This window comes from Suricata suricatta, chromosome 1 (genome assembly GCF_006229205.1).
Source record: "Suricata suricatta isolate VVHF042 chromosome 1, meerkat_22Aug2017_6uvM2_HiC, whole genome shotgun sequence".
NCBI lineage: Eukaryota > Metazoa > Chordata > Mammalia > Carnivora > Herpestidae > Suricata > Suricata suricatta.
The window spans coordinates 122,694,715-122,706,766 of record NC_043700.1 but is presented as its reverse complement, the minus strand read 5'-3'; the positions used below and the strand labels follow the sequence as shown (position 1 = coordinate 122,706,766).

The window sequence follows — 12,052 nt, the reverse complement described above, 5'->3', positions numbered from 1 at the left end:
TTGTTAGACGTCAATCTTGTAGTAGGGCTTCTCTTTTTTGTATTCATTTATATCCAACTAAATTCTGAATTCCTTAGGGGTAGGTGCCGTATTCTATACTTCTTAGATGACATATTTCTTTTTATGTATTTTCTGCATGATAGAGTTTCTCTCTCTTTTTTTTTTGAAGGTGAAGGATTATGAAATGTTTTCATTTCTATCACTTAAAAATATAATAAAATATACAGGTTAAAATAATAATAAAAAATGCTGCATGTAAAATTCTGTTGGAGTTTTGCATTTATGACCTTGGATGGTGACTATGGCTTAGAGGTGTATCACAAAAACCATGTGATATTTACCTGTTACCTAATTACCTAATTTTCTTTAAGTCATTTTATTTGAGGAATACATAAAGGAAAAAGTTGGGTGAAACTATTTTATTGTTGTTGTTTTTTTTTACTCAAAAAACCAGAGAAAATGATAGAATTTTGCCAAATGATCTTCTCTCTTTTACCTTGCGTAAAATGTATTGGATTTGAAGTTAGAAACTTGTAACTATTACTAATAAGCATTAATAAATTTAAATAGGAATTTTGACTTAGATAATCACAAATAAAAGTTTTATGTTCTTTTGTGTTTTTTTAAGTGTTTATGTTTTAAATCTTTGTATGAAATAAAATTTTCATTTCATTTCATTAATTTGAAGTCATTCATTTATTTACTTTTGTTTTCTTCTTTTCAAGGCCCTGTGGAATCCTACATGCACTGAAGGTTTATTTAAACCAGTACATAGTTCAACCTAGTTAAATCATTTGACCAAAAGCAATGTATCCTCGGTCTGTGAAATGCAAAATATTGAATAAAATCAATTTCCACCATTCCATATATTAACTATTTCATGTAATACAGTAATGTTTCCACTCCAAATATTTCATTTTCTGCATTTGTACACAATTGCATAAAATACTGATGAAGGAAGATTGAATTAACATATTCCTACCTTATGTTTAGTGTATTTTGACCACAAAAATAGGCTTATTTAAAATTATATGCAAGTGTTTTCCAATGTAACATTCCACTTGGCAGTGCACATTTTCTGTTCAACCGTCTTATCCATATCATTTGTCTCTCTAGGTATAGTCTTCACTTAATTTCATCACATAATCTATGCACATTAGGTACGTTTGTAAACAGTGCTAGTTTCTCCCATCCTAGTGAGATAATTCCTACTGAAGAACTAAAGTATCCCTATGTTTCTCTTGTATTGAGATCAAAAGTTGAAAGCAGTGTGTCTTCAAATGAAATCAATAATGAAGAATCTTATTCCAACTACAGAATGTCCAAAACCTATTTATATCTCTAAACATGTGAAGAAAATGTATTGGATACTGACAAACCTCATATTAAGGGAAGTTATGAATGTATCATGAAAGAACACTTGTCTCTTGGATTTAGCATTGCTGCCCGATTTCTGTGTGTCCTTGTTTATTGCGTTTCTAGAAGAGCTCACTTTAATTATTAAATGGGCAGGTGGGACAGGCACTCTCAAATGTTGTAGTTTATTGCAAGGATAAATGACCCAGCCCAGAAGTGGTTCAGTGTTGTGAGCAGGGTTCTGGGCAACAGAAAAGCCACAAAGCTCAGGAGAGAAAAGCAGGTTTTATGGAGTTCTCTATATTATTTCAAGCTAACAATGAAATAATCATGATTAATGGTAGTAACATTCAGATATGTTATAAAATGTCTTAAATTATTTGAATCCTTATGTAATATAATATGAATGATCAAATGCTGGCTTTAAACCGTGAAGTTAAAATAAAATTATAAGTATATTTATTTACTTGAAAACATTGTATGTGTCCTTGTTTACTTTGCTCCTTAATGCATCCTTTTATAACCTGGGATAGAAAACTATTTTGTTTCCCTAACTGTTTTCTATAGTTTGTTTTGTAATCTTGTTCTTATCTCTTCCTTTTTATGGCCTCATTTTATATTTGAAATCTTTAGATGTAGATAAGGTAAGAAATCCCATCACCTACAATAAAGCACTCACCTGGTTAAAGATTTTTATCAGCTTGAATGATCAATATCTTAAAGAAGAAGAAAGAACTTAACGATATTTTGATTAAGATGCAAAGAAAAAAAAACTTGTATTATTAACTAGATTAAGTCAATAAAGGTACTTTTTTTTCCCCTAAAAGCAATGTAACAGAAAATGTCCACACAGTCAAAAAAGTCACTTACTTCAATGCTATAATTTCGAGATTGTTTTTTAACACCAGTGAGACATTTCAGTGTTGCTTCCTTGGAAACCATTCTTTCATTCTCTCCTTTCTTCTTTTAATGGAACTTGGGCTGAGTATATATTATTGATTATGTTTATAGTTAACAATTTTACTTTATTAAAGTGTATTTATTTGACTACATTGAAAGTGTTTTTAGAAAAATGTGCAAGAACCATTGTAATTACTGTACTATACTCCAGGGTGTTGCAAAGCTAAGGTTAGTACTTGAAAACATACATCAGAGCATGCCTGACAGTTGCAAATAGTGCAATATCAGTGTATATTGGTAAAAGAAAGCATTATGTGTTACTGTGAATCCTGAATGTTTGCCTGAAATACTCTAAGAGTTGCTAACTCAAAATAAGAGAATGATAAGCTTATTTATGTTGTCTTTCCTAATAAGGAAAGTGGAATTTGAAGAGTATGAAATTTCTCAAGTTCATGTAACTGTTCTAGCATAGTCAAAGTCATAGATTATACTCAAGTGTTCCAGATCAAAAGGATTTTGTTTTATTTTTCTGATGTCAGAATACAGGTGGATTTTGTAATGACAAAACTCAATAAAGATTATAAAGATATGGGTTACATATACAAATATGTAGATAATTGTATATTGTGTCTACATTATGCATTATTAAAGATAGAATTTCTCTAATAATGCATTATGGATAGGGATAATTGTGATGATAAATCTTGACAATGTGAATACTTAAGTCTCTAACATGTATAATATATAAGCCAAGGAAATACTTTTATAATAGAATTATTTATTCAAGTACAGAGAAGTGCTTAGAAGGAAAACTATGGCCACTTTTGCTAGATATTTTAACAATTATTAACACATTTTATCTATATTGTAAACCATGAAAATTTAATTTGTCATGCCCTCTAATATATGCATGTTAAGTGTTTTTATTTATTATATTTTAAAATATAGGCAATTTTAGGGCACCTGGTTGGCTCACTTGGTTAAGCATCAGACTCTTGATTTCGGCTCAGGCCATGATCCCAGGGTCTGGGATTGAATCCTGTGTTGGGCTCTGGACTGAGTGTGGAACCTGCTTGAGATTCTGTCCCTCTGCCCTTCTCCCCCTTGTGCACGCACTCTCTCTCTCTCTCTAAAATAAATAAACAAATAAATAAATAAAACAAAAAATAATAAAACTGTTTCACTTTAAAAAATATAGGTAGCTTATTTCCAGTTAGATTTATGACATATAGCTGATTGTAGTTTTTTAATTAAGAGTTTAATAAGTATATGTTGTTACACACATAAGATTTTGTTATGACACACATAACTTCCTTGCTAAAGTTTTCAGGACAGTAACATTTTTCATAATTACCTAAATTGGATATTGTTTTAAATATCTATTAACTTAGAAAAAAACATGTACTTTCTTTTCCATATTTAACTTGCTGCTAGAGATGGAAATGTCCAAGTTTAACAAAAGGATGCTTTTAATGTTGTATTTTTTGCCTATTTGTTCCTACAAGAACTCTAAATATAGTTCTATTCTATCTTAACATTTTTTTCTTGAAGTATAGTTGATTAAAAATATTGCATTAGTTTCAGGTGTATAACTTAGTGATTTAATAACTCTATGTGTTATGCTATGGTCACCACAATAATAACCATCTCTGTCACCATACAATGCTGTTACAATACCACTGATTATATTCCATATGTTGTGCCTTCTATTCCATAACTGAAAAAGTGTAAATCCCACTTCCCTTTATCCATTTTGCCCATTCCCGCCTTACCCCGCCCCCGTACCCATCAGTTCTCTGTATTTATGGATCTGTTTCTGTTATTTGTTTATTCATTTGTTTTGTATTTTAGATACCACCACATACAAGGAAATGATATAGTATTAGTCTTTCTTTTTCTGACTTATTTCAATTAGCATGATACGCCCCAGGTCTATCCATGTTGTCATGAATAGTGAAATTCCATTTTCTTGATGGCCAAATAATATTCCAATGTGTGTGTGTGTGTGTGTGTGTGTGTGTGTGTGTGTGTATGTAACACATCTATTTCTCCATGCATTATTGATGGGCGTTGGATTGCTTCTATATCTTGACTATTATAAATAATGCTGCAGTAAACATAGAAGCGCAAATATTTTTCAATTAATGTTTTTGTTTCCTTTGAGTAAAAAAATTAACAAAATCTTATGTGGTTTTATTATACTACTTCTGTAAAATTGCTATTGATATTTGAATACATTGAACTGTAGACTACTTTGGTTACTATGGAGATCCTAACAATAGTAATTCTTCCAATCCATTAGAATGGTAGATCTTTTAATTTTGTTTTTATGTCATCTTCAGTTGCTTTCATCAGTATTTTATAACTTTCAGAGTATAGGTCTTTAACTTCCTTGGTTAAGTTTATTCTAGGAATTTTATTATTTTTGGTGCAATTTTAAATGAAATTGTTTTCTTTTTTTTAACTTTGTTTTTAGTGTGTAGAATTACAACTGAATTCTGTGTCCTGCAGTGTTATTGATTTCATTTACTATTTCTAATAGTTTTTGGGTGGAGATTTTTGGATTTTGTATGTATATACAGTATCATGTCATCTGCAACTAGAGACAGTTCAACTTTTCTTTCCAATTTGGATGACTTTTAGCTTTTTTTGTGGTCTTATAGCTTTGGCTAGGACTTCTAAGACTATTTGAATAAAAATGGTAGAAGTGGACATCTTTTTCTTGTTCCTGACCAGAGAGAAAATTTTCTCAGCTCTCTCCATTGAGTATGGAGATTTTTATCCTCCATTTTGGAGATATGGTGAATCATGTTGACTCATTTACAGATAATTGAATCATCTTTGCATTGCTGGTATAAATCCTATTTTATCATGGTAAATGATTTTATAATGAATTGTTGTGTGATTTGTCAACATTTTGTTGAGGATTTTTGCATGGATGTTCATTAGGGATATTGGCCTGTAGTTTTTTTTTTTTTTTTTTTTTTTTTTTGTAGTGTCTTTGTCTGATTTTGGTATCAAGGCAATGCTGGCCTCATAGAATGTGTTTGGAAGCTTTCTTTCCTCTTCTACTTTTTGGATTGGTTTGAGGAGAAGTAGGTATTGACTTTTTAAATGTTTGGTATACGTCGTCTGTGAATCCTTCTGATCCAGACTTTTTTTGTTGGTAGCTTTTTGATAACCAGCTCAATTCCATTATTAGTAATTGATCTATTAAGATTTTCTCTTTCTTTCTCATTTAGTTTTGGGAGATTGTACATTTCTAGAAATTTTTATTTTTTTTCTAGTTTGTTCAGTTTTGTGGTATGTAACTTTTCAGTTAGTCTCTTAAAATCCTTTGTATTTCTGTGGTGTCAGTTGTTACTTCTCTTTCATTTCTGATTTTACATGTTTGAGTTCTTTCTCTTTTTTCTTAATTAGCCTAGATAAATGTTTATCAGTTTTATTTATCTATTCAAAGAACCAGCCCTTAGCTTTGCTTTCTTTAAATCTTTTCTCCTTCTTTCCTTTCTTCCTCCCTCTTTCTTTCTTTCTCTTTCTTTCTTTCTTTCTCTCTCTCTCTCTCTCTCTCTCTCTCTCTCTCTTTCTTTCTTTTTTTCTTTCATCTCTATTTCACTTATTTCTGCTCGGATCTTTATTATTCCCTTCCTTCTACTGTTCTGGGGCTTTTTGCTTTTTTCTTTTTTTTCTTTTTTCTTTCTCTAGTTCCTGCAAATTAAATTGTATTTGAATTTTTTTTTTTTTTTTTTTTTTTTGTCTGGGACACCTGGGTTGCCCAGTTGGTTAAGCATCTAACTCTTAATTTAGGCTCACATCGTGATCTCACAGTTCATGAATTCCACCCCACATTGGGCTTTGCACACTTATAGTGTGGAGCCTGCTTGAGATTCTCTCACTCTGTCCTTCTCTCTGCTCCTACCTCACTCTCTCTTTCTCTCAAAATGAATAAATAAACTTTTAAAGAAAAAGAGAATGTTTTCATGTTTCTTGAGATTGGTCTGTACCACTACAAATATTCCTCTTAAAACTGCTTTTACTGCATTCCAAAGAGTTTGGGCCATTGTGTTTTCATATTTATTTGTTTCCATATATACGATATAATATATATATATATACACATATATATATATATATACACATATATATATATATACAAATTTCCTCTAGACTGCTTTGTTAATTTTTTTATAGCATGTTGTTTACTTTCCATGTGTTTGTGTTTTTTCCAGTTATTTTTTCTTCCAATCGATTTCCACTTTTATGCCATTGTGGTGGGAAAATATGCATGATTTGATGTTAATCTTTTTTTTTCCTTAAATAGTTTATTGTCAAATTGGTTTCCATATAACACCCAGTGCTCTTTCCCACAGGTGCCCTCCATTACCACCACCTTTGCCCCCGTTCCCCTCCCCCTTCAACCCTCGGTTCATTTTCAGTATTCAATAATCTCAGGTTTTGCGTCCCTCTCTCTCCCCAAATTTATTTCCCCCTTCCCCTCCTCATGGTCCTCCATTAGGTCCTCTCCTGTTGGACCTACGAGTGCAAACATATGATATCTGTCCTTTTCCACCTGACTTTTTTCGCTTAGCATGACACTCTCGAGGTCCATCCACTTTGCTACAAATGGCCAGATTTCATTCTTTCTCATTGCCACTTAATGCTCCATTGTATATATACCATATCTTCTTGAACCCTTCATCAGGTGATACACATCTAGGCTCTTTCCATGATTTGACTATTGTAGACAGTGCTGCTGTGAACATTGGGGTACATGTGCTCCTATGCATCAGCACTTCTGTATCCCTTGAGTAAATCCCTAGCAGTGCTATTGCTGGGTCATAAGGGAGTTCTACTGATAGTTTTTTGAGGAACCTCCACCTGTTCTCCAGAGCGGCTGCACCAGTTTACATTCCCACCAACCGTGTAGGAGGATGCCCGTCTCTCCACACCCTCGCCAGCATCTATAGTCTTTTGAATTGTTAATTTGAGACACTCTGATTGGTTTGAGATGGTCTCCCAGTGTGGTTTTGATTTGTATTTCCCTGATGATGAGTGATGTTGAGCATCCTTTCATGTGCCTGTAGGCCATCTGAATATCCTCTTTTGAGAAGTGTCTGTTTATGTATTCTTCCCATTTCTTCTCTGGATTATTCATTTTTCGGGTTTGGAGTTTGGTGAGTTCCTTGTAGATTTTGGATACTAGCCCTTTATCTGATATGTCATTTGTAACTATCTTTTCCCATTCCTATTAGTTTTCTTGATTGTTTCCTTTGCAGTGCAGAAGCCTTTTATCTTGATGAGATCCCAATAGTTCATTTTTGCTTTTATTTCCCTTGCCTTTGGGGATGTATCAAGTAGGAAATTGCTGCCATTGAGGTCAAGGAGATTGTTTACTACTTTTTCCTCAAGGGTTTTGATGGTTTCCTGTCTCGCATTCATGTCCTTCATCTATTTTGCGTTTATTTTTGTGTATTGTATAAGAAAGTGGTCTAGTTTCATTCTTCTTTATGTTGCTGTCCAGTTCTCCCAGCACCACCTGCTAAAGAGGCAGTCTTCTTTCCATTGGATACTCTTTCCTGCTTTGTCAAATATTGATTGGCCATACATTTGTGGGTCCAGTTCTGGGTTCTCTATTCTCTTCCATTGGTCTATGTGTCTGTTTTTGTGCCAATACCATACTGTCTTGATGATGACAGCTTTGTCTGTTTTTGTGCCAATACCATACTGTCTTGATGATAACTTTGAGGCTAAAGTCTGGGATTGTGATGCCTCCCGTTTTGGTTTTCTTCTTCAATATTGCTTTGGCTAATCGGTCTTTTGTGGTTCCATACGAATTTGAGGATAGCTTGTTCTAGCTTTGAGAACACTGGTGCAATTTTGATGGGGATTGCATTGAATGTGTAGATTGCTTTGGGTAGTAATGACATTTTCACAATGTGTATTCATCTCATCCATGAGCATCAAACGTTTTTCCATTTCTTGGTGTCTTCTTCAATTTCTTTCATAAGTTTTCTATAATTTTCATCATATAGTTATTTTACATCCTTGGTTAGGTTACTCCTAGGTATTTTATGGTTTTCTGTGCAATTGTCAACAGGATCAGTTTCTTGATTTCTCTTTTCGCTTCTTCATTATTGGTGTATAGGAATGCAACTGATTTCTGTACATTGACTTTGTACCCTGCAACTTTATTGAATTCATTGGTCAGTTCTAGAAGGCTTCTGGTGGAGTCTGCTGGGTTTTCCATGTACAGTATCATGTCATCTGTGAAAAGTGAAAGTTTGACTTCTTCTTCACCGATTCTGATGCCTTTTGTTGACTGATTGCTGATGCTAGGACTTCCAGCACTATGTTAAACAACAGTGGTGAGAGTGGACACCCTGTTGTGTTCCTGATCTCAGGGAGAAAGCTCTCAGTTTTTCCCCATTGAGAATCATTTTAGCTGTGGGCATTTCATAAACTGCTTTTATAATGTATAAGTAAATTCCTTCTACTCCGACTTTCTCAAGGGTTTTTATTAAGAAAGGGTGGTGTATTTTGTCAAATGCTTTTCCTGCATCTATTGACAGAATCATATGGGTTTTATCTTTTCTTTTGTTAATGTGATGTATCACACTGATGGATTTGCGAATATGGAACCAGCCCTGTAAGCCAGGAGTGGATCCCACTTGATCATGATGGGTAATTTTTTTATATGCTGTTGAATTCGATTTGCCAGTATCTTGTTGAGTATTATTGTATTTGTATTCATTAAAAACATTGGTCTGTAGTTCTCTTTTTTTGCTGGGTCTCTGTCTGGTTTGGGTATCAAGGTGATCCTGGCTTCGTAGAATGAGTTTTGAAGTTTCCCTTCTATTTTTATTTTTTGGAGTAGTTTGAGAAGAATGGGTATTAGCTCTGCTTTAAATGTCTGGAAGAATTCCCCTGGGAAGCCATCTGGCCCTGGGCTCTTATTCGTTGGGAGATTTTTGATAATGGATTCGATTTCTTCACTGGTTATCAGTCTATTGATGCTTTCTATCTCTTCCTGTTTGAATTTTGGTAGTGCATGTGTATTTAGGAATTTGTCCATTTCTTCTAGGTTGTCCAGTTTGTTGGCATATAATTTTTCATAGTAATCTCTGATGATTGCTTGTATTTCCAAGGGATTGGTTATAATAGATCCTTTTTCATTCATGATTTTGTGTATCTGGGTGTTCTCTCTTTTCTTTCTGAGGAGCCTGGTTAGAAGTTTATCAATTTTGTTTATTTTTTCAATGAACCAACTCTTGGTTTCATTGATCTGCTCAATTGTTTTTTTTTTTAATTCTATATTGTTTATTTCTGCCCTGATGTTTATTATTTCTTTTCTTCTGCTGGGTTTGGGGTGCTCTTGCTGCTTCCTTTCTAGTTCCAGTAGGTGCTCTGTTAGATTTTAAATTTGCACTTTTTCTAGTTTGTTGAAATAGGCCTAGATTGCAATATACTTAACTCTCAGGACTGCCTTTGCTGCGTCCCAGAGATTTTGGATTGTTGTATTTTTGTTTTCATTTGTTTACCTATATTTTTTAAATTTCTTCCCTAATTGCCTGAATAGCCCAATCATTCTTTAGTAGGGTGGTTTTTATCCTCCACGTTTTTGGAGGTTTTCCAGACTTTTGCCTGTGGTTAATGTCAAGTTTCATAGCATTGTGATCTGAAAAAGGGGATGGTATGATCTCTATTTGTTTATACTTATGGAGGGCTGCTTTATGCCCCAGTATGTGATCAGTCTTGGAGAATGTGCCATGTGCACTCGAGAAGAAGGTGAATTTCCTAACTTCAGGATGCAGTGTTCTAAATATATCTATCAGTTCCATCTGTTCCAATGTGTTGTTCAGGTCCATTTTTTCTTTAGTGATTTTCTGTCTGGTTGCTCTATCCATTGCTGTCAGAGAAGTATTAAAGTCCCCTGCAATTACCATATTCTTATCAATAGGATTATTTCTGTCTGTGATTAATTGTTTTATGTATTTGAGTGCTCCCGAATTTGGCCCATAGATGTTTATAATCATTAGCTCTTCCTGATGGAGAGACCCTGTAATTATTATATAATGTTCTTCTTCATCTCTTGTTACTACCTTTAATGAACAGTCCAGTTGTCTGATATAAGTATGGCTCCTCCGACTGTCTTTTGGCTTCCAGTCGCCTGATAGATATTTCTCCATCCCTTTACTTTCAACCTGAAGGTATCTTCAGGTCAAAAATGAGTCTCTTGTAGACAGCAAGTAGATGGATTTTGTTTTTTTATCCATTCTGCCACCCTGTGCCATTTGGTTGTAGCATTCAGTCCATTTACATTCAGTATTATCATTGAAAAATATGGGTTTATATTCATTGTGTTCGTAGAGTTCATGTGTTTGTAGTGGTGTCTCTGGTACCTTGTATTCTTTGCAACACTTCCCTCATAGAGTCCCTCTTAGGATTTCCTGTAGGGCTGGTTTGGTGGTCATGAATTCTCTCAATTTTAGTTATTTGGGAACACCTTTATCTCTCCTTCTATTTTGAAGGACAGACTTGCTGGATAAATGATTCTTGGCTGCATATTTTTTCTCTTTATCACATTGAAGGTTTCCTGCCATTCCTTCCTGGTCTGCCAAGTTTCATTAGATAGGTCTGTAACCTTTCTGATAGGTTTCCCTATGTATGTGAGGGCCCTTTTCTCCCTAGCTGCTTATGATAGTAATCTTAAATTAACTGAAACTTTTTTTAATGTAGCCTAATATGTGATCTCTTCTGGAAAATATTCTATGTGTACTTGAAAAGAATGTGTATTCTGCTGTTTGGAGATGGAATGATCTGTTGTGATTGTCATGGGCTGGTGTTCTAGGCCATTCTGCGCTGAGGCTGCCCTGACTGGGTGGAGTTGAAGTGGTCATGAGAAGGGACAGTCTCTGGGATCTCTGTGCAGAGAACACCCTGGCCGGACAGCCAAAGCTGAAAGGAGCATGGACCAGGATGTTCCCTGGACTCTCCATGCAGTGGGACCTGGCAGGATAAATGAAGCTGAAGTATTTGCAAACTGGGATATCCTAGGGTACACAGTGCTGGGGACACGTTGGTGACGCATCTGGAGCCAAAAAGCAGGTGTGAATCAGGAGGTCTTAGAGCACTCTGTGCTGGAAGTACCCTAACAAGCCATCTGGATTCAAAGATGTACAGGTCTGGAGTGTTCATAGTGCTTTGTACCTTGTGTCACCTTGTTGTGATAGCCAAAACTGTAGAGAGCACTGAAATGGGGTGTCTCTTGGTCTGCCACACTGGGGTTGCCTTGATGGGCCAGCTGCGGCTGGTGTGGTCCAGGGAACCAGGCCTCCCTGAGGTGGTAGATCAGTTAGAGTGCCCAGACCATGCTCCTGTCCATGTTATCACGGTGGAGGGAAAATAAATCATAATGTTCATTACCTCCCCCCTCCACTCCAGAGAAAGCTCCAGTAGATCCCCTTCCATTTGGTATGGTTCTGGGTCTCATTCTTCTATATTCTAGTTTTTTTATTTTGTTTGTTTGTTTTAACTATGGCTTTTTTTTTCTGTGCCCCAGGGTGTCTAGGCTGGTGTGGGCTAGAGACCTGGGTCTTGCTGAGGTAGCAGGCTGAGTATGGGGCCTGGACCTTGCTGCCATCTGCACCATCAAGGTATAGGAGAATGGTAAACTGTAGTGTTCCAGCAGCTCCCTCTCTATGTGGTGGAAGTTCTAGGGCTGTATATTTTATACACTAGCTGCTCTTTTACACTATAACTTTTTTCTGTGTCCCAGTGCAGACAGTTCCCAGTACCC

General features: G+C 35.1%; 1 protein-coding gene across 1 annotated transcript in view; it reads left to right on the top strand.

The window, feature by feature from the left end:
* The window catches only part of CCSER1 (coiled-coil serine rich protein 1), a 639,473-nt gene extending 637,643 nt beyond the window's left edge, over positions 1-1,830 (top strand). The window contains exon 10 of the mRNA XM_029943144.1: positions 726-1,830. Within this exon, the coding sequence (XP_029799004.1) occupies positions 726-785 (60 nt within the window). The 3' untranslated portion in view covers positions 786-1,830. The remainder of the gene's footprint in view (positions 1-725) is intronic.
* The last annotated feature ends 10,222 nt before the right edge of the window (positions 1,831-12,052 follow it).